The sequence below is a fragment of the Chlorocebus sabaeus genome, chromosome 1 (assembly GCF_047675955.1).
Source record: "Chlorocebus sabaeus isolate Y175 chromosome 1, mChlSab1.0.hap1, whole genome shotgun sequence".
NCBI lineage: Eukaryota > Metazoa > Chordata > Mammalia > Primates > Cercopithecidae > Chlorocebus > Chlorocebus sabaeus.
Window position 1 is genome coordinate 114,361,166 of NC_132904.1, and position 23,148 is coordinate 114,384,313.

General features: G+C 53.4%; 1 protein-coding gene and 1 long non-coding RNA gene across 3 annotated transcripts; one reads left to right on the top strand and one right to left on the bottom strand.

The window, feature by feature from the left end:
* Window positions 1-491: 491 nt before the first annotated feature.
* SCN4B (sodium voltage-gated channel beta subunit 4) lies at window positions 492-21,264 on the bottom strand. Of its 2 annotated transcripts, none has more exons than XM_008021037.3 (5): window positions 20,836-21,264; window positions 13,118-13,290; window positions 11,901-12,129; window positions 6,831-6,960; window positions 492-4,300 (listed from the first exon to the last, which is right to left on the bottom strand). In XM_008021037.3, the coding sequence occupies exons 1-5, from the start codon at window positions 20,894-20,896 to the stop codon at window positions 4,207-4,209; spliced, it is 687 nt and encodes a 228-aa protein (XP_008019228.2). In that variant the 5' UTR covers window positions 20,897-21,264; the 3' UTR covers window positions 492-4,206. The 2 variants fall into 2 exon arrangements, with proteins under 2 accessions (XP_008019228.2, XP_072877450.1); XM_073021349.1 differs by lacking the exon at window positions 20,836-21,264 and adding an exon at window positions 13,658-13,832.
* Window positions 13,825-14,573, top strand: LOC103248575 (uncharacterized). Its single transcript, XR_012094684.1, has 2 exons — window positions 13,825-14,000; window positions 14,271-14,573. It is a non-coding gene; the product is annotated as an uncharacterized lncRNA (long non-coding RNA).
* Window positions 21,265-23,148: the final 1,884 nt, after the last annotated feature.

Here is a 23,148-nt window from a genome sequence, read left to right on the forward strand (position 1 = left end):
GAATATAAACAAACACCTACACATTGGTATGTATCCTCAGTTCCTTCCCAGGCACTGGCCTTATGCCCAGCACCCGGAAACTCTCTTTGGAAGGTAGGCGTTCGTGTGAAGCAGATTTTACCTGGACCTAAATACTAACTCGGGGGAGGGAAGGAGAGAGAGCCTGGAGGAGGAGCTGTTGTGACATTTGTGGTGCCAGGGTCATGACCAAGGTCATCCATACCAGGAGGGCCCTGGCAATGATTCCAGTATTAAAGGTCCACCTTGCCAACTTCTCCAGAGAAGGTATGGGAATGAAAACGACCCAAACGCCTGTGAATGTGCCAGAGGTTCTTAAGCAGTTTGTATGTGTTATTTCACCCAGGCAGGTAACATTTCAGACACAAACAGACTGAGGCTCAGAGAAGGTAAAGGAACTTGTCCTGAGCACAGCTGGCAAGAAATAAAACTGGACCCCAACCCCCAATCAGTCAAAAATCGAAGCCCCCAAATCCCAAACTATTAAACATAATTTTTATTTCATCCAAGGCAGAGCTAAATACAATTCTACAAAGCAAAACTTGTTGTAGAGGCCAGTCTGATTACATCCGTTCTGTGCTTGAACACAAGTGAGTGCTGGGTGTGTGTACATCCGCGCCTCCCAGAGGCACTCACACACCTGAGGCCTCCCAAGACCCATCGCTGCATCATTTGATCTATAGTTATATAAGAAAATTCACTATGGGTATTGTTGTCATCCAAGCCAGAGGAATAAACCATGCATAAGATAGTCAAAAGCACTGCATATCAGGTGGGAGGTGGGAGAGTAGGGACTCCAACCTGGGACAAAGTAAAGTAAAGCAAGCTATAGGATTTTCCCGAGAAGTCCCCGCTCCTGGAACTCCCTCCCGCCAGCCCTCTGATGGCAGCTGTCTGTAACAGTGAGATGAAGTCATGGAGTGATGGAATGTAGGAGCACGGCTGGTCTTCTCTATCTTTGATTCTTTCTCAATCTCCAGATGCCTCAACAGGCACAGCTCAGGCCAAGAAAGACAGCTCCTGAAATGTCCAGCATCTCCCCATCACGCATCACCCCTTCCATGCACAGCCCACCCACTCCACAGTCATGTCACCATGCACCCATACTGCCTGCACACGCATGTGTTTGCACATGCACACTCCACACAAGCACACCCCACCTCCTGCCATCTCACAAGCATGCTCTCACGCTCTCGCTCCACAGGAGCTCTCATCGGCCTGCCGTATATAGGCTGAGCCCCATCGGCTGCTCTCCCCAGGCCTTTCTAGCATCAGGGGTTTATTTGGGCTGCTTTCTATTCAATTCCTACATGAGGAGAAGCCCAGAACCTGGGATGCTGATGTCATATTTTGTAGTTGATGAGGAGCTCGGAACTTTGTCTTTGGTCTCACTGGCATCACTCTCAGCGCAGCTGCATGCGCCCAGGTCTCTCAAGATCATGTTTGTAAGTGGCTCTCTCTAGCCCACAAGCCCTGGAAGCCACCATCAGAGATTTGCATGCACTGAGGGTCCACTTGGGGAAGACAGCTTTGCCCACATACATCCTAGTGCAAATCCATGCCAGTGTTTCTCCATGGGTATAATGTTGATATTGGACAAGATGATTCTTTGTTGCGGGGACTAAGTTTAGCATTCTTAGTAGTGCCCCCAGGCATGGGGACAACCAAAAATGCTCCCCTACAATCTCAATCACCTCTATTGAAAACCATCAAATAAGAGCCATGGACAAGAAGCTTTAAGCATCAGAGTCAAGGTTTCTAATATTGCAAAGACTAAATAATTCCAAGGGGGTGGGATGGAAAGAAAGAGAGACAGAGAGAGAAAGAGAGAGAGAGAGAGAGAGAGTGTGTGTGTGTGTGTGTGTGTGTGTGTGTGTGTGTGGGTGGGTTGTAGAGATGGGACACAGAGATGAAGACAGGACAGACTTGGAACTATCCCTGCAATTAATACCTGGCTTCCCAGATCCCTTTCCAAGCCAAAAAGAAGTTTTTAGACAAAACTCGCCAAGCCTCACAACAGTCCTGTGAGGTAGGTAAGTATTATTACACCCATTTATTTGGTAGATGGAAAGAGCTGAGCCCAGAGAAGCTGCATGATCCATCTAGAAATCAGCAGTAGACCAAGGGGAGGAAAGAGAGGATGGTGCCCTTCCTCTCCCTACTCTACGTGCCTTGGCTTTCTCTTAAGACGAGAAGAGGAGCTCCAAGGTGCTCCGCCTCTTCAAATGTCACCATTGAGAAGGAAGAAGAAAGCAGTTTTGCATGAAGGCAGCTATAAGAAGTTCTCTGAATGGCTGGTGGCTCTGGTCTGTCTGCTCCCAAAGCCAGGAAAATCTGAACCCCAGCCCGTGGTTCTGGGTAGAGAAGAATGGGAGGCGCACAGGCAGATCAGACAGGGAACTGATGAGCCCAGCAGGTTGGTTAAGGGAAACTGGCCACAGCCACGGGTACCCTGAAGGTGCTACTGGTCCTCAGTCTCCCCCTCCTCCACCCTCTCAAGGTTTGCAACTACTTTTTGACAGGGAGAGCTCTGAGGCAGATCCCAAACTCTCTGAAAAAGAGGGCTACTACTCTCTCATCCCTCCTAGGGGCCCAGAAGACAGGGCATCAAAAAATCAGTAAGGGAGAGAGGGACTGGAAGCAGTTGGGCGGAGAGGCCTGTTATCACTTTTCCCTACCATCCCTGGCCTCACCAGTTCTGCCCCACAGGGACTCACACACTGGGCTCCATCAGGAGATCCCACTCCCAACATCACCACCTCCCGCTAGGGCAGGCTAGAAATGGCCGGTGTCTCCAAGATTCAGTCACTGGCCAATTCCAGCCTCATGGCCCCCTCTATGACCTTGGGGAGTGGAGGGCTGGCGAACCCTCACCAGCACCACACCAGACTCTGCTGTTATGTCAGGACATACCAGCTGGAGAGGACGGGGGTAAGGGCTAGGACTCAGGACTAAGGCACAGTCTAGCCCCACACACAAGGGGTGTGCAAACCAGCTCTGGGAGAAACAAAGGAAAACTACAGGCATCCACTCCCTGCTCCTCCCCAACCCCAAGGTGGGAGGGGGTGGCCCAGCTGAGCAGGAAGCATCTGGGAAACCCAAGGACCCCCTCACCCAAAGGAAGAAAGTCTCTGAGGCAAAGGCAGGCCCTTGACCCAGGGCTGGGAAATGAACAACCCTGGGGGCAGGGCGTGATGGATGGCAAGGGAGGAGCGAGCCAGTGGGAGGTTGGAGGGTGCAGCCTCTCAAGTAGGAGAAGGAGCAACAGGGGAGAGCTGAACTCAGGAGTGCCCAGAGTGGTGATGGTCCTGCCATGCCAGGGGAGGGATTGCCAGCATTGGCAGGGATGGGGCAGGCATCCCAGAGGCCCAGGACACTGGTTCGCTACCTCTGTGGCCCAATTCCCCAAGTAAAAATGCTAGGAAAGGCATAGGGAGCACTCCGGTGCTCCAGGAAGGCTCGAGGGGCCCCTTCCTGAGCCCCTCAGTAGCCCAGAGAGCAGAGGAGCAGGCTAGGTGGCCAGAACCCCTCAAGACAAGGCGGCCAGCCCTGATTGGGAGGGCTTAAAAACTCTGAGCAGGGGAGGGAATAGGCAGACAGGGTCCCGGGGCAGGGGAAAGGAAGTTCCCTACTTGGGGGACTGTAGGGGATCTGGCATCCTATGAAGCCGAGGCAGCTTCTCACTGTGGGCCTGCCCCCATCAACTCCTACCCCAGGTCTTTTCCAGAGTCCTCCACCTCACTCCCACCTCCAAAGGAAGCCACCTCTTCCTACACCCCATCTCCAGGGCCCAGCTCTTAGGACAGCCCTCACGGATCCTCCCAGTCCCCTGTGAAGAGAAGCCTGGAGGAAAACCAACGCCCTGTTTGTGCAGGGTGGGGAGACCGAAGGAGACCCCATCTGCCCAGGTGTCAGGGGACCAGCCCCTCAACACCACCCTAGCCTCTCGTTTCTTTCTCCTGAATCTTCCGCAGACCCCCTCCCCTGGCCATCCCTTGTCCCTGGGGAGCCCTGACTGGGAAGGGGATGGGCAGGCTGGGCAGGACTCTGGTTTCTTGTGCCCGGAAAGACTACAGTTTGAGCCAAGCAGCAGATGTCTCAGGCACATGGGTTCTACGGACGGGGCTCAAGCATTAGTTTCGTCATCAGAAAGGGGGCTCCCTGTAGCTGCTTAGCCCGAAGCAGGGCTCACACTTTCGAAGGTGGTTTCTCCTCCGCCTTGGAGCCAGGCAAGCCGTTCTCCGTGTTGTCGTTCCCTGAGGAGCTCACGAGACACTCCTTCCTAGAGAGGGAGAGAGAGGGGACAGTAGTGAGGAGAGGAGCAAGAGTAGGGGGAGAACTGTGGCGGGAGCCGTGGGCCCTGCACCCAGCCCTATGCCTCTCCCTGGCCTTCTGCAGAGCTAAGGTAGCCAGAGGCCATGTCACCTAACCTCTCTGTACCTCAGTTCCCTCATTTGTGAAATAGATGTAGGGATGACACCTTCTGCATGGGGTTGCTGGAAGCAGAAATGAGTACTTAGAACAGTGTCTGGCATGTAGAAAGTTCTCAACTGGCCAGGAGCAGTGGCTCATGCCTGTAATCCCAACACTTTGGGAGGCCAAGGCAGGCGGATTACTTGAGGTCAGGAGTTCGAGACCAGCCTGGCCAACATGGCAAAACCCCGTCTCTACTAAAAATACAAAAATTAGCCAGGCGTGATGGCACGTGCCTATAGTCCCAGCTACTAGGGAGGCTGAGGCAGGAGAATCACTTAAACCTGGGAGGCGGAGGTTGCAGTGAGCTGAGATCATGCCACTGCACTTCAGCCTGGGCAACAGAGTGAGACTGTCTCAAAAAGAGAAAAAAAGAAAGTTCTCAATAAAGCTTAGCTGTCACCTAGTTGTCTCAACATGGCAGAAAGCAAAGGACACCAGGTGCTGTTCCCAGGGGTCCATTCCCAGGCTGTGCCACAGCAGGGGGAGGGGTCCAGGCCAGCAAGAAGTATGGTGAGGACGGAGTCCCTCTCCCCAGGCCCCCCACGCCTTCCTCCCTGAGCTCTCTGTGACCAGCGGTATTAAGAGAAGAACAGAGTCCATGGAAGGGGCAGAGCAGGCAGTGGGTTTGGCTTCAAGCCAGGTCTGGGCAGAGTTTGGTGGGATGGAGCAGAAGACAGCAGGAAGGAGAGATGGTCAGATGGGAAGACACCTCCCGGGAGCCGTTCCACCCTGACTGCCCTGAGCTGGACATGCTCTGATTTCAGTGTGTCCCTCCTCCACAGCAGTGCCCAGGACTTCAGGCACGCACATCCAGCTTAGCATGTCTTGTTTTTAATAAACTCACTGTGGGCTGGGTGCAGTGGCTTAACCCTGTAATCCCAGCACTTTGGGAGGCCGAGACGGGCGGATCACTGGGTCAGGAGATTGAGACTATCCTGGCTAACACGATGAAACCCTGTCTCTACTAAAAAATACAAAAAACTAGCCAGGCGAGGTGGCGGGCTCCTATAGCCCCAGCTACTCGGGAGGCTGAGGCAGGAGAATGGCGTGAACCCGGGAGGCAGAGCTTGCAGTGAGCTGAGATCCGGCCACTGCACTCCAGCCTGGGGGACAGAGCAAGACTCTGTCTCAAAAAAAAAAAAACAAAAAACACAACTCACTGTGACTCTGAAGGAACACTGTTGTCTTTCCTAGGTGCTTGTAAACCATATATTGACAAATATGTTCTCCATCCATCAATAGTAAGACTGGTTATTAAAAACAGAACCTAGTCAAGCTCCACACTTCTGGCCCCTCACAAGATCACCAAAACCCTCACAGCCTCTGGCCACAAGGCAGGCAGACAACCCTGGAGCTCTTCATCAACAACCCAGTTCTGGGGTCCTCCCCTGGTCCACAGCCCCAGTGTTGCTACCTGTACATCCCCTCCCTACCTCCAACTTCCACCCCCTCTTTCCAGAGTAAGTTCTGCCCTTTCCAGAGGAATTCCCTCTTCTCAGCAGAGCAGAATGTTTCAGCAAACAGGAGCAGAGCAGAGCATTTCTCCCTTCTCTGGATCTCGTGGTTACCATCTCTGGATCTCGTGGTTACCATCACCCTCTCTGTTCCAATGGGAAGCCATCTCGTCGCATCTGTCTTGCTCAGGACACAACTTTCAAATGCCTTTTCCCTGCTCTAGTTTTGCAAGGTTCACCACATGCTGCTCTGGAGCCTGTCTGATACTGTTCCAAAAACTCTAGGCTTGAGGGTTGCACCCTCCGTACCTCCCCATCTTCCCTCCCCTTCCCCTTATAGATGTCTATTTTTATACCTGAACTTTTCCTAGGGCTCCCTGGGAGGCCATAGCTGCCATTTCAAACTTTTAAAAAATCACCCCCTACTGAAGTTTCAGAATTTCCTAACAGAAGAATTTTGCTCCCATCTCCCTAGAAGGGTCTTCCCATTTTAGAGTCTCTGTACATGGAATCTTATATTTTCTCTGATTTTTTCAAAGGCTCCCTGAGTCCTTTGGTAAGGCTCTCAGTTGGGTGGTACAAATGGAAAGAGAGGCTAATGGGACGGGAAAGAAGACAGTGGGATGAGGAAGAGTAGGTGGCTGGCGTTTGTGTATTCAATGAATTGAACGTATTCAATACATACACATTGGGAGGATGGGGAAGAAAGAAAGCGAGGAGGGGGGCTGAGAGATGGGGTGGGGGTGGCAGGGATAGAACAGAGAGTGGTAGGAATGGGAATGGGGGGAATGAGGAGGCAGGTGGAAGGCTGAAAGCTGATGGGGGTAGATGAGAGGGTGGTGGGCTGCTGGGAGGACAGGAGTGTGCTCCAGGTCAACTCACTTCTTCTCCTGAGTCTTCTTCAGGATGAAGATGATGAGTTTCTTGATCAGCAGGATGAGAATGAGGAGCCCGATGACCCCGCCCACGACAGCCAGAATTATGAGTGTCACTGTGTTGTCCACTTCTTCCACTGTGTGGCCCGAGTAGGGAGGAAAGGGAAGGCACAAAGGGAGCAAGGGTTACCTGGAGTCGAGCACTGTGGCAGTACAAGGGCCATGTAGACTCCACCCCCTGGCATCTGGGGCACATCCACTCCCAGACCCCCAGCCCTCCCCAGGCCTGCAGCAGGAAGCTGGAGAGGCAGAGCATGGCATCCATCAGGCTAGGGCACACACAAGGGGCCCTCTCCCCCACCCCACACATGCCCTCCCACAGATGTGCTCACACAAGTTCGGGAACAAATCAGAATTGGAGCCCATAACACTCAAGTTTGAGTGGTGACTTGATCCCGAAATTACCAGAAGAAAATTCCATTGCCTCTTTCTAGACCTCCTTTACTCACCCACAAAAAATTAAGAACCTCCCTATGATACCTCTTAGATGGTGAGAAGCGTTTGGAGTCAGATAGCCTGAATTTCAAGTACGGGATTTAACTGTCACTAACTAGCTGGCAATGTTGGGCAAGTCATTGAACCCCCCTAGCCTCGTTTTCTTCATCTGAAAACTGAACTCCTGACTGATTACCGAACCTGCTCCACCCAGTCTTCCTCCTCTCCACCAAACGAGACCAGACCAGACCAAACCAGACCAAACCAGACCAGATAAGACTAGACCAAACGACACAAGACTAGACCAGACAAGACCAAATGAGACCAAACCAGACCAGACGAGACCAGATCAGACTAGACCAAACAGGACCAGACCAAACCAGACCAAACCAGACCAGACCGGACCAAACCGGACCAAACCGGACCAGACTGGATCAAACCGGATGAGACCGGAACAAACCAGACCACACCGGATCAGACCGGACCAAACCGGATCAGACCAAACTGGATCAGACCGGACCAAACCAGACCGAACCGGATCAGACCGGATCAAACTGGATCAAACCGGATCAGACCAGATCGGACCGGATAGAACCGAATCAGACTGGACCAGACTGGATCAGACCGGATTGAACCGGATCAGACCAGATCAAAACGGATAGAACCGGATCAGACCGGATCAAACCGGATAAAACCGGATCGGACCAGATTGGACCGGATCAAACCGGATCACACCAGATCAAACGGGACCAGACCAGACCAAACTGGACCAGATCAGACTTGACCAAACTGGACCAGACCGGATGGGACCGGCTCAAACCGGTTCAAACCAGATCGGACCGGATCGAACTGGATCAAACAGGATCAGACCGGATCAAACTGGACCAGACAGGATCAGACCAGTTCAAACTGGATCAAACTGGTTCAGACCGGATGGGACCGGCTCAAACCGGTTCAACCCGGATCAGACCGGATGAAACCGGATCAAACCGGATGGAACCAGATCAAACCGGATCAAACCGGATGGAACCGGATGGATCCGGTTCCAACTGGATGGAACCGGATCGAACCGGATCAAACTGGATGGAACCGGATCGAACCGGATCAAACTGGATGGAAACCGGATCGAACCGGATGGAACCAGATCAAACTGGATGGAACCGGATGGAACCAGATGGAACCGGTTCAAACCGGATCGAACCGGATGGAACCGGATCAAACCGGATGGAACGAACCGGGAACCGGATCAAGTTCAGACCGGATGGAACCGGATCAAACCGGATCAAACTGGATGGAACCGGATCAAACCGGATCGAACCGGTTCAGACCGGATCAAACCGGTTGAAACCGGATCAGACCGGATCAAACCGGTTGAAACCGGATCAGACTGGATGGAACCGGATCACACCGGATCGAACCGGATCACACAGGATCGAACCGGATCAAACCGGATCACAGACCGGATCAAACTGGACCAGACAGGATCAGACCAGATCAGACCAGTTCAAATCGGATCAAACCAGATCAAGCTAGTTCAGCCCGGATGGGACCGGCTCAAACCGGATCAGACCGGATCAAACCGGTTCAAACCAGATCGAACCGGTTCAAACCGGATGAAACCAGATCAGACCGGATGGAACCGGTTCAAACCAGATCAGACCGGATCGAACCGGTTCAAACCAGATCAGACCGGATGAAGCCGGTTCAAACCGAATCAGATCGGATGGAACCGGATCAAACTGGATGGGACCAGATGGAACCGGATCAGACCGGATCAGACCGGTTCAAACCGGATCAGACCGGATCATTCCGGATCAGTCCGGATCAAACCGGTTCAAACCGGATCAGACCGGATCAAACCGGTTCAAACCGGATCAGACCGGATCAAACCGGTTCAAACCGGATGAAACCGGATCAGACCGGATGGAACCGGATCAAGCCAGATCAGACCGGTTCAAACCGGATCAGACCGGATGGAACACCAGATCTTCAAACTGGATCAGACCGGATCAAACCGGCTCAAACCGGATCAGACCGGATCAAGCCGGTTCAAACCGGATCAAACCGGTTCAAACCGGATCAAACCGGCTCAAACCGGATCAGACCGGATCAAACCGGTTCAAACCGGATCAGACCGGATCAAACTGGTTCAAACCGGATGAAACCGGATCAAACCGGATCAGACCGGTTCAAACCGGATCAGACCAGATGGAACACCGGATCTTCAAACCAGATCAGACCAGATGGAACACCGGATCTTCAAACCGGATCAGACCGGATCAAACCGGTTCAAACCGGATCAGACCGGATGGAACCGGATCAAACTGGTTCAAACCGGATGAAACCGGATCAGACCGGATGGAACCGGATCAAACCGGATCAGACCGGATGGAACACCGGATCTTCAAACCGGACCAGACCGGATCAAACCGGATCAAACCGGATCAGACCGGATGAGACCGGATCAAACCGGTTCAAGCCGGATCAAACCGGTTCAAACCGGTTCAAACCGGATCTGACCGGATCAAACCGGTTCAAACTGGGACCGGATCAAACCAGTTCAAACCGGATCAGACTGGATGGAACCGGATCAGACCGGATCAAACCTAATGATCTGACCGGTTCAAACCGGATCTGACCGAATCAAACCGGATCAGACCGGATCAAACCGGATGGAATCGGATCAAACTGGATTAAACCGGATCAGACCGGATCAGATGGAACCGGATCAAACTGGATCAATCCGGATCAAACCAGATCAGACCGGATCAAACCGGATGGAACCGGATCGAACCAGATCAAGCTGGATCAATCCGATCGAACCGGATCAGACCGGTTGGATCAAACCGGATGGAACCGGATCAGACCGGATCGAACCGGATCGAGCCGGATCAGACCGGATCGAACTGGATCAAAGCGGGTGAAACCGGATCAGACCAGGTCAAACCGGATGGATCCGGATCAGACTGGGTCAGACCAGACCAAACCAGATCAGACCGAACCAAACCAGACCAGACCGGTCCGAACCGGATCAGACCGGACGAAACCGGATCAGACCGGACCGAACCAGACCGGATCAAACCAGATCAGACCGGATCAGACCGGACCAAACCGGACCAGACCGGACCGAAGCAGAACGAACTGGATCAGACTGGACCAGACCAGACGAGACCAGATCAGACCGGTCCGAACCGGATCAGACTGGACCGCACTGGATCAGACCAGACCGAACCGGACCGAACCGTATCAGACCGGACTGAACCGGATCAGACCTGACCGAACCGGAACGAACCGGATCAGACCGGACCAGACCTGACGAGACCAGATCAGACCGGTCCGAACTGGATCAGACTGGACCACACCGGATCAGACTGGACCGAATCGGACTGAACCAGATCTTGTAAATAGAGAGGAACATGCTGAATTCCTCCAAATAAATGAGTGACTGGATAACCAAATGATTTAATAAATGAGTGTAATCTAGGCTTCCTCCAGGGTGGTTCTTTCTGTGTAAAACAGTTCGATCTTGGAGTCACCTTGAAATGCTGAATACATAACAAGGCCAATCAACAGAGTTTGCTTCTGAATATTCATGCACAGATGATGCTCCCAGTCAATATGTTTGATTATTTTTCTGTTTACTGAGAACAACTTAATCCTCCCAATCGCTATAACCACAATCCTTGGAGTCTTCTTCAATGCCTTTTATTCAAACCCTTTATCCAATCTACCTGAGAATCCTGACAGCTCTAACTTTATAAATTTCCAGAATCTGATGGCTCACAATCCCCCTGGCCCTGGCCCAAGCCACCTCTTGCGTGGATGTCTGCAATAGCTTCCTAACTGATCTCCTCCCTCTATTATCTATTCTTGGCACAGGGGCCTGAGTGAACCTGTTCAGGCCTTAACTCCTCTGCTCCCAGTGGCTCCCACCTCACTCACCCTTCCAGTAAGGTGGTTACACAATCTGGCTTCACCTGACTGATCTCTCACTCCTTGCCCTGCTCCAGCACTAGCCTGCTGTGATTCTTCACACATCTGCCTCAAGGCCTTTGCACTCACTGCTCCCTCCCTGTCTTCCCAAAGACGCCCTCATGGCTCCTCTCTCACTTTCTTCAAAAATCCCCACTCTATCGTTGTACTGTGAATTCCTCAAGGAAGAATGTGATGTATCACTCACAGCACTTTTTAGTCCAATGCATGACATTCAATCAATTTTTGCTAATGGAATACCCAATGGTATTAATAATCAGTATACATGGAGAAAACCTTACTAGCCACAAAACACTCACATGTAGCTTCTCTAACCACAACTCCAGGAAAATGCAGTCATATTCCCATTTTACAGATGAGGAAAACGAGGCTTAGAGAGGCTAAGAGTATTTCATAAGCTATTTGGTAGCAGAATTAAGTGTTCAAGCTGAGCTCTTCTAGCTTTTAGATGTAACTCCAGCAACTCTGGAAAGTGTAAAGCAAAAGAAAACACCAACACAGTCCATTTTGCCATTTCACTGTAATGCTGAGTTGGGTGCCCCCCAAGTCCTTCCCACTCCACTGCCCTGTACCAGCCCCTACTGCATACGTCTATCAACGACTTGGAGGAAGATGGTGGCGTGGTGCTGGAGATTATTCTCCTTGGGGTTCTTCACATGGCAGGTGTATTTGCCCGTGTCGCTGAACTCCAGGTCCCTCAGCACAATGGAAATGTTGTTCATCTTCTCCTTAGTAGAGCCTACCAGAGTGATGCGGTCATCGTCTTTCAACGTCACCTTGGGGTCAGACTTCTCATTCTTCACAGTCCCCTCTATGAGCTGGTGGAGGAAAGGCGTTGGAGAGAGAAGGTGGCCAAGAAAGAATCAGGGTCCTCAAGGGTCATGACATCACACCAGTCCACTCCTTGAGTACCTTCCCTGTCCAGGACCAGGAAGAGCCTGCAGTCACACCCTGCTCCTTCCCCCCACAGTTTCCTCTTCCAGCGTCAATAGCTCTGCCTGTTTAACCTGAATTTTGCTTGTTTCAGGCTAAACCCATTTCCTTTTATTAAGGTCTCCCTGGAATGCAGCACAGCTCTTACCGCTCTCTTCATAAAAGCCTTTTATGTAATGACTCCTGCAAGCACCGCACTCATTTCCCTCTGTCACCTCCCACCCAGCCTCTGCTGACACCATGCGCATCTGAATTCTGGCCCTCTATCAAGACCTGGATCAATCCTACAGCTCTGCCCGTCAGCACCCTCTGAGGTCAGCATTTAATTATAACCAGAGTTGGTCTCTTGTGGCTTCCCTGTGAAAGTCTCAGGTTGGATCCCCCACTAGATTGTAGAGTGAGTACTCAATAAATACCTGTTGATTGGTTCACTCCCACTCCCATCGCAGCCCCACCAATGATCCTGCAGCTCTCCCTCCTCTCTCCCTTCCTCTCTCCTTTCCCTGCCAGTCCAGCCTCATTTAGACTCTTCTCATTCCCTCTCTCCAAGCTTTCCAAGGCCTTTCTCTCTCCTGTTTGTTAGACTAAACTATTGATTTTTAGACAAGCAGTCCAAGCTCCGGGTATTTCTTAAGACCAGAGGGAGGACTCTAGCCAAGAATTCCAACAGTCCCCGAATGCTGGCAACACGATCTATGCATCTCTCCCAGTCACATTCTTCCTGGCAGGCTCTGAAAAGAATACTGGGAGAAAGGGTGGCAAAAGGTTCTGGGGACCATTGCAGTGGGTCTCAGTCCAGAAGCGACCAGAGCCTGGGAGGGGAGGCATGGGTAAGGGAGGCTAGGCTGTACTGTCCTTCCTCCAAATACTTACAATCTTGAATGCGTCACTGCTGTTGTAGGTCCACCGGAAGTGGAGGTCCTCGAAGCCAAAGCAGCTGGAGAAGGTGCAGGGCAGCAGGATCTCCGTGCCGTTGACAGCGTAGATGTTGGTGGCCTTTCCCACAGACACCTCCAGCGACAGGGTTACGGGGAGCAGGAAGAGGCCTGTGTAAGGAGCACCACCTCCTTAATAAAACCCCACCAAAACCTCAGCCTGGAGCTCTGGAAGGGGATGCTCGGACAGGGCGGAGTGACTTGGCCAGCAGGGAGGTCTCTGTCACCCTCCGTCCCAACTTCGGGAGGATGGCTCTCTACTCCAATTAACACCGTCTGGGCTGCCCTCCATCATTCTCCATTTCTCCCCTGGAAAGGACTGAATTCTGGATCAGGGAGTAGCCCTTGTGGCGCTCTGGATGACCACCAGGGGTCACCCCAACCCAAGGAAACGAAGGCCTGGCCGCTGCCGCGAACCGCGCCCGCTCCGCCCCCCACCTGGGGACGCAGTGCCTGGAAGCGCTCCTGTCGCACCCACCCCAGGACGCGCAGGGCGGGCTCCCTTCTGTTTGCAGGGGAATTCCCCTAGGACAGTGCGCACCTCCCGCCAGGTTTTCAGGACTGGCGGGCGGGGCGGGCGGGGCGGTCGAGGCGGGGGAAGAGCCGGGTCCCGTAAGGTGAGGAAGAGAAACGCGGCCGCCGCAGTCCCGGGCTGCCGTCCAGCAGCCTCTCGTTCCCCGGTACTGGAGGCTCCTCCCTGGCCCCCAGGGGCTGAGAGGCGGAAGGACACGTTCGGGCTGGACCTCCCTGGGTCAGCCGAGTCCGACGCCCTCTGGCCGCCAAACGGGAGCCTGGGAACCGCAGGAAGACGGACGGCGCAGGTGGGGACCAACGCGGGTCTTGGAGCTGGGCAGCCGCGGGGGCGCGCGGGCGCAGCCAGGGTGGGAAAGTCACAGGCAGAAGCCACCCTGGGGAAGGATTCCCGGCCAGCCCAAGTGCACGCGCGCGGGGGCGGGACGGGGAGGGCGCTGGACACGCCGTCCCGTCCTGAGCCCGGCAGCCCGGCCTCCCTGCCACACTCCGCCCCCTCGTCCCCGTGCGTCTCCGAGCGCCCCTAGGCTTCTTTCTCACGCTTCGAACCTCCTCCCCAGCACTCCGATGCGACCCCTCTCCGCTGGGACAAGGCCGCTCCGATCACGGCTTCCAAACTCCCGCTCCGTGTCCTTGTAAGGGGGCCTGGTTCCCCCCCTCCTCCCCACCCCATGTCCTGCAGATGCCTCAAGGAAACCCCACTCGCCTCAAGGTCGGTGGGGGCGGGTGTCCGGAAGTGGATGCCTGCCTCTCCTAGTCCCTAGGGCAAACTGGCACCTTCCACCCCCACTCTCAGGAAGGCCCTGTGTTGTCTAACTTAATTCCCTGTTCTGCATCATAAACCTCTTGTTTTGCCCCCACCAGATGATAATGCGTCTTAGCAATGCTTTTCAAATGACAGAAAAGGATTTCCAAGGAGAGCTGGCAGCCCTGCCGGCTCAGCTTCTTCCTGTGCCCTTAACTTCTGATGACAAAGTGGAGTGCTCATAGCCCCCAGCCCTAAAATCACTCCCCGTGGTCCAGTAATCCCATCGTGATCCAGCCACTGCTGGTGACAGTAGTAATAACTGATATTAACTGAGCATCTACTATGTGCCAGGCACATTTCATCCTCACCTGTCCTATGAGTCACCTACTATTATAGGTCCACATTGTAGGTGAGACAACTGAGCCTGGAGAGGTTAGGTAACTTGCCTGCGAGATCCAGATCTGCCCACCAGGGCTCTGATTAGTGCTGGGAAGTTATTTCAATTAGCCTTCATTTTTGGTCAGCTTCTAGGATTCATGGCCAGCCAGAATTTGTTCTAGAGCCATGGTTTTCAAACTTGAGAGTCATCAGAATCCCCTACAGAACAGCTACAGCTGGCTCCACCCAGCCCCTGGAGTTCTGATCCAGAAGGTCTGGAGTGGAACCTGAGCTTCTATATTTCTAAAAAGTTCCTAGGAGATGCTGTGAGCAGGGACCACACTCCGAGAACCACTGTGCCAGAGGATTTGTGGATACTAACTCCAACTTTTATTAGAATGCTCAAAGGCATGTATAATGTTCCCATTTTATATATGATGAAATTGAGGCTCAGAAAGGTTAAGTTGACTTGCCCAGGGCCACACAGTAAATGGTGAATTTGAGACTGAGCAGTTACTATAGGATAGGAGAGGTATTTTATATACACTGTCTCATCATAATCCTTTAGGTTACTATTATTAACCTTCATCATAATCCTATAAGTTACATTTTCCTTCTCAATAAACAAATGAGGAAACAGGCTTAAAGAGATTACCTTGCTCATGGCCACACACCCAGTGAGTGGCATAAGCAGCATTCAGATATTAGCCCCCCTTTCACCACTCTGTGACCAACCGTGCTCTCCAAGAAAACACTGATCAGGGCTTAGCATTCCATAGAACTCCTGCCTTTCTGTTTATCTCTGCCCTCCTCCACCCCATCTCCCCCAGAGGTCCAAGGACAGAAGCCAGACACAAGATCCCACTCTCCAGTCTGCAGCCAGCACTAGAACCTTCTGGTGGGAGACACCGACTCTGCTTCCCACCCTCCATAGCCCCCACAAACAGGAAGTGAATGCAGAGCAGTGGACAGGGAAGCTGTCAGACAACGCAGCTTCCTGATAGCTAATGGCCTCCCTCAGGGCACCAAGGAGTGTGGCTGCTCCTCATCAGCATACCGGTCCAGGAATCAGGGTCCCGGAGGAGATGGGGCAACTCAAATCAGTGCCCAAATCTCCCCACCTCAACCCCAGCCAGAAAGAGATATTCAAGAGCACAAAAGATGCATGCAAAAAGGGAAATCTTGTTGGTTGCTTTAAATAGAAGCAAAAATGAGCAAAAGACGGGTCCAGAAGAGAGGAGTACACTATTTCTTTAAGGTCTGGCTAATGACACAGTACACATTTCTGCCTGATTTGTGTGCGTCTATGTGGATGACTTAACTCCAATACACTCAGGACTCTGCAAGTGAAGCATTGCTACTTCCTCAGTAGCTGGAAGGGGAAAATGAAAACCGACAGAAATGGTTTCACAGAGTCCAGAGCCCTGTCCAAGTGAAAGCATCAGAGAGGGGGAGCAAGCCTGGCTTCTTCAGTGCACAGCCGTCCCAGCTGGGAGTCATGCAGTCCGGCCAGTTATGTCTGGGAAGGTCATGCACGAGAAAGCTGAGGGGCCTGCCTCCCACTGAACTCAGTGTCTCCTACGAGGTTGCTCTGGGGGAGAGGGAGGAACCAGGGGCAGGTGTTGGTCCACAAAGGCCCCCCGAGGGCTGCTTCAGGATGACCAACCCTGGAGAGGACTGGTGAGCATGCGCAAGGCAGGCCCCACTCTGCCAGCTGACCTTGAGAAAGTCAGAGGGGCCACATCCGGTGTGCATATCCCCAAGCCAGGGCAGGGATGCCTCTTTCCTACTTCTCAAGGTTGGTGTGAAGCCAAAACAGGAAATTATAAAACACAAGAGGGGCTTCCATGAGTGGGCACCCTGCAGATAGAGGAGGATGGTATTTGAAAGGGGAGCAGGGGACAAGGGTATCCCTCATCACAGGTAGCCAGGGCACCCCTAGCTTCCCTGAATAACCAGTGTCAGCCAAGAATGTCTCCAGGCCATTCCCACATTGATCTGTATTTTCACCCTGTACCACTTCTTGGCTTATTTCCATGTGGCCGTTTCCCTGGAGTAAAGAAAGCCTTGCTTCGCTCTATTCTGAACTTCATTCTAGAATGTTAAAGTGTACATGTGTGTGTTTGAGAGTGGGGAGCCTCTTTCTGGCATTGTGGACTTGAGGAACAACTCTTCCCAGTCATGATCCCGTGGAATTCCATCCTGAACCCCAAAACCTTGCTTTTCCTCCCTAAAAGGCCCTATCCACTTAGCCACTCTCAGAGCAGCTATTTTCTTTGCCTTCTCTGAAGTCCTCGGCCCCCTGCCATCCTATCTGGGGTTTTGTCTGAGGACTGACTCAGGAACACTTTTGTTAAAGTGGAAAAGTATTCAGCACATGCAAATCACATTATTAAATATTCACACCAGCAGGAATCTTATGGCAGCTACCATTTATCCCAAGGCAAATGTGGAGGCAGGAAACATTCCGCCACCTTTTCCCACATCCAGGGATCACTCACAGCCACCGCAGGAAAGAGGGGCAGGCTGGTAGCCACTCTAAGTGTAGCTCTGAGGGCTTGCTGGCACGGCGAGTGGACACACAGCTGACTTTAATAGGGAGGCTGATACACTCTGGCCCAGGGAGAGTTAGAAAGGCTCAAAGTTAGAGCTGGGTGCAGAAAGTGGGCCGAGGCCAGCAGGACAGGGCCCCTTCTGGGGTGCAGGCCCTGGGGGCTTTGGGAGGCAGGGCTGGGCCAGGCAAGGCCCCTGGGCCCAGAGACAAAGGAAAGATTTCAGTTTCCTCTCCCTAGGCAACCTGCCTGCTTCCTGCCCACCCCCAGGAGCTTTGCTGGGATGAAAGCATGCCCCTGAGACAGCAGGGGATGCTCAATGAAACCAGCTTTGCAAACAAGTCCCAGCAGCATGCCTGTCCCTCCTCTTACAGGCCAGAGAGCAGGTTGTGTTGGCATGGCCCACCCCTGGCTTATGCAAAGATTCCTATACCTCCTTGAGGACTGGCAGCAGGGCAAGATGGTCCACTGTGCCCAGTCTCCCTCTCATGCTGATCCCACCAGAAGGGAGCCAGTCAAAAGAGCTTTGGGACTCCAGCCTTCTCTCCCAGGTGCCCCCACAGGCTTGCACCTCCAGCAGGTTCAGAAGGAGAATTAAGCGTGTTTTCCAGGTTCAAACCCAGGATTCTAGATTCAAACTCCCTCCACTTCTCCCCTTTCCTCTCTTCTTCTCCACAGTCTCCTTGCTGCTTCTTTCCTTTTTCTCCCTCTGAGTGGGACTGTGCACCCTCTCCTTAATTGCATTCTCATTAAACAAGCCCTTAATAAGTACACACCAGGGGAAATAGGGTTGTGCAACAGAGCACCCTCACAAGTGATAATTAAACACAGATCACAGCAATTAAGTAAATGGGGGAACAAGGAAGGAGTGCGCAGGACAGAGAGATTACCAGTTACATGCTTAGGAAGAGATAGGAAAGCACATAAACCTCAATTGCAATAATACAGCCTTGGAAACTGCTTCTCAGTGTAAGAAAAGGGCATTTTGTTAGGTTATCAGAAATCACTTTGGTCTCAGTCTGTGAGACTGGGTTTGATATGGGGAGAGGGGAAGAGGACTCCTGGAAGTTCACTGCTCTGTACCCAGTCTCCAAAGCTATGAAAATAGCAGCTCTAGGCCCCCCAAGTCTTTATCATTCCACGCCCATGCCCCAGAGCCTCACTTATTCTTCAGCCCTAAGCACAATCCCTATTTACCTTCCCCCTCACCAGACTTGAGTTAACTGGGAAGCAGCGTGGTGTGACAGAGCCCAAGAAACTCAGATTCTGTCCCACTTGGCCATCAATTGGCCATGTGCCCCTAGACAAGTCACCATCCCTCTCTGGACCATGACTTCCTCATCCCTAGGAGAATTCTGTGCTCTGCTTCCCAAAGTCAGAGTTAACTGGGAAGCAGCGTGGTGTGACAGAGCCCAAGAAACTCAGATTCTGTCCCACTTGGCCATCAATTGGCCATGTGCCCCTAGACAAGTCACCATCCCTCTCTGGACCATGACTTCCTCATCCCTAGGAGAATTCTGTGCTCTGCTTCCCAAAGTCCCTGCCAGCTCTGATGCTCCCAGGGAACACTTCCAGTTGGCTGTCCAGTCATCTCTGTGTCTCCCCTACTGGACTGACAGCAAGGATGTCATCTATGTCCCAAGCTCAGACCAATGCCCCTGTGAGGGATCAGTCAGTGTTGCCTGGTCAAGGGCCAAAGGGACCTTGGTTGGAGTCCCTCTGCAGACCAGAGGGGCAGGGGACAGAGCAGATGAGGCCAGTCCTGGGGCCGGCAGGTCTCCCACCTACAAGTCACTCTGCTGTCTCCTGGGCTCCCAAAGCATAGCTCAGAAATTCATCTAAACCTGCATCAACAGGCCTTAGCCCCTACCTGGTCTATACACCTGAACAGTCCTTGGAGAAGGTGGGGCTTCCACCTGGAGAAAAGTACCGAGACTATGCCCACAATCCCCCTTACACACACGCGCGTGCACGCACACACACAGATACATCATTTTCAGAGCCCTCTCCGTTGCCCACAGAGGCCTGGTTCTATGAGTATTCTAACAAACCAGGGACTGGCATCCCCCACCCAGGAACATAAGCCAGAGGTGTGAAGTGGGGTCGTTTAATGACTGTCTGAGTTTGAATTCCTCAGTGACCCTTTACCCCTGCCATTGCCACCATGGGGACCTGGGCTGATCTGAGATGCCATGGGGGGAAGAAGCATGGAATGATGTTGTGCCCACCCTGTGAAAAGGAGCCTCAGGCCTCACTGAAGCCCACTTCATTAAGGTCACTGTGAAACCAGCATGACATCTGTGCCAAAGGTACAGGAGAAAACACGGGTGTCTTCCATCTCGCCGTAGGGAGGTAAATAAACATCCCAAGTACAAGAAATACTCTCTCCCCTCTTCACCACCAGGCACCAACCTGATAGATCTGCACACAGTTTACATTTGCAGAAATAGTAGCCACTTCCCTATAGGCTTCTGTCTCCCTGTTTTCAGCACAAATACCTACATCGGTGTCTTTCCCAATGCAGGGAGCTGCCGAAAGCCAAATCTGACCAATATAAACAGGAAGAGATGCCGTTGCCAGAGATGGAGTCGGCTTACATTAAAGTCTGGCTATGATTTATGAGGAGATTACATTCTGGACTAATAAATATCATTCCCTAATCTCTTGGAGTTTGACACTCAAAACTCTCATGTGCATATTAATAGATATTAATAATGCTTCTTCCTCCGTGTCCTCTGGACAAGTCTCCTCTGTCTCCATATTCACTCCAAAAATGAAGAGCCAGGAGCAGGTCAAACAGGTCTTCCCTACGGAATCTCTTTGTAGGAAGACAGACAAGGCCCTTCCTAAAGGGTCTTGAATGATCCCGCAAGCCCCTCCAGCCCCTTCCAACTTTGGGGTGCTGCTGTGGAGAAGGCAGTGGCTCCTGAGGGAGGTAGAGGGCAGAGGAGCAAAGCAGGAAAAGGGCCCAGGAAGAAGGGGACTCCCCCACCCCCAATTGGTGCATGCCTGGTGCCTGGGAAACAAGCAAACGGCTCTGGGCAGGGATGCAAACCATCATCCCAACAGTCACACGAGCAACCCACCTGGTACCCCCTGCACCCAAGGCACGGACCCCCTCCTCCAGCATCCTGAACCTCTGAACTCGGGAGACCCGCGCTGCAGCTCCAAGATCCAGCTCCAAAAACCTGAAGCCAAAGGTGCCAGAGACAGCAAAAAAACTAATCCTGAGACTGGCGGGCTGCTGGGGCACAGAGGGACGCGCACGGTCCCCAGGGAGCACAGCCTACAAACCAGGCGGGAACCAGGCAGGAAGCCGGCGGCCACGGTCCGCATTCCGTGCCGCACTCCAAAGCCCACCCTATCCAAGGCATCTTCCTTCTCGAGTGTCCCCTTCTCTGGGGGTGGGGGGAGGCTAGAGAAGAGACCAAGCTGGGGCTGCCTTACCCAAAAGCCCAGTGCCCAGCCATCTCGCCGGGGCTTTGCCTCCGTCCCCAGCCCCGGGCATAGTCCTGTTCTCTCCGGAGGGCGCGGGGGGCGCGGGGGGCGCGGGGATGGGATACTGGGCACAGCCGCGCTCTCCGCCCGAGGTCGGCGTTCCGCCACGAAGCTACCCCGGAGCTCTGCGCCGCGGGTCGGGGCTCGGGAAAGTTAGCGGGCAGAGAGCGAGAGGAGGGGGAGGAAGGGAGCGGAGGGGGAGGCGCGCTCGCCCGCTGCTGGGAGCCGGCTGCTGGAGCCGCGGCGGGAGGGAAGGAGGAGGAGGAGCTGGAGCAGGAGCGGGAGGAAGACCGAGCGAGCGCAGCGGCGAGCGAGGCTGCGCCTTTGCTCTGGAAGCGCTCCAGCCGCAGGAGGGGCGGTGGCCGCCGCGGAGCCCAGGGAGCCCCCGCCCGCTGCGCACCCTGCCCGGCGCGCCCCGCCTCGCGGTCCCGGAGCCCCGGGACCAGGCCATACCCCCAACTCCCTCTCCAGTGGGGCTGGGCTGCTGCGGCTGTCACTGCAGGGCCGGCCTGCAGCCACCCGCATCATCCCATGCGCTGAGCTGCCAATTAGGAACATAGTTCAGAGGGGAGTAGAGGTGGAGCTTTTCGGTTGTTGGAAGGCTGTTTTGTTCTGCTTGGGGGAACACGGGAAGGTTAGTGGCTTCCTTTCCCAGGACCGCCAAGAGACCGCTCTAAAGTCCGCAGCGGACACTGCAACAACGGGTGGGCGTGTGCGGGCTTGCCCACTGCAGCCTGCGCCTCCTCGGTGGCCGTGCGATTTGGCGCGCGTGCAGCTTCGGGACCCGCTCCCGCCACCTTCAGCCCCATCGCTCAGCAACTCCGGCGGTTGTTTTAGGAAGCCCGGAACAGAGCTTTCCAATTGCAAACTGCCCCCGCCCTCCCTTCCCCCACCCGCCACCCCGCCCCACGTTTCTCCATGGACCCCTTGGAAATCGCCATGCTCCAGGTTAGGGAGCAGGACGGCCCGCTCCTGGTCTGTGTCCTGCGCCCCATTTCCCTCCCCCTGCACCTTGCTTCTTATTTTTCCTACCTAGGCCCTCCCCCTCAGACTCTGCCTTTTCGCCCTCCTCCAACTCTCCGGTTTTCTTCGGAACCGCAGACTCCCTCGGCCTCCCTTTTGGGGTAGGGGTGCAGGAGTCCGAGGTGACAACCAGGTCAGAGGGCTGAGGCGAGGCTGTGAACGAGTAAGCCTTTTCCCAGACAGTCCCAAGTGAAAGAGTTTCACCTGAGCGGTGCTACTTGGGCTGGTGGTTCTGTAAATGAGTAGATCTCCTCCTGAGCACCTTTCCAACCATCCAAGACCCTCCCTGCATCACAGGCCATCTTTACTGTCCAGGACTGGTCCGAACTGGGAAACCTGCTCCCACTTCATGGTCTGACTTCTGCTGCAGGCACACCAACACGCCACCTTCTTGACAGGGGTCTCTGGGTAGGCTTCGGAGTAATAGTGGACCCCTTGAGGTTGCAGGCAAAATGCTGAATGTCTGTTTGCTTTTTCAGGAGAGAGGGTCGCTGCCTTCCCTATAGTGGCATAGAGGCTCTGGCAGCGCCACCATTTATGACTGTATGGCTTTGAGCAAGTTATACAGTCTTCCGGGGGAGCCTCTGCTCCTCATCTATAAAATGGTGAATGCAATAATATTTGCCTCCTAGGCATACTAAGAGCAATGTTACCCCTAGACTTGGGCAACAGGAGCCTCAGCCCTGGATTCCTGGTTTCAAAGGCCCTCATTCTGGCCCTCCTCTGGCCATGCCCCTTCTCACTGGAGAATGAGTCCATGGGACCAAGGGGGCAGGGCAGACAGGGACATGCACCTCCTCCCCTTCCAGACTGTACTCTGGGTATCAGGAACTCTGGAATTCCCCCTATTCCCCAGATCTGTCCTTTCAAGACCTGACCATATCGGGCGTACATTCAAGGGCTAGAGCAGTGGGCAAGGGACAGCTGTTTGCAGGTGATGGGGAACGCATGGAACTTGACATACACCCCAGGCATGCACAAGAGACCCTCTCCCTACAGGACCAGAGAAGAGCGTGTACCAGAGAATGGCCTGAAAGTTTCATTTTGGACATGGTTTTCCAGGTTATCATGAAGGAAAAGTAATTAAAGGCAGATGATAAAACATCAATCTTAACACTTTGTTTTCCTGATTAATATTTAGACATATGTATGATTTCCATTTGTATCTTTGCTCCAGGCCTTGCAACATCAGAAGTGGACCTAGCCGTAAAGAGGGAATGAGGTATTATTGCATGTAAA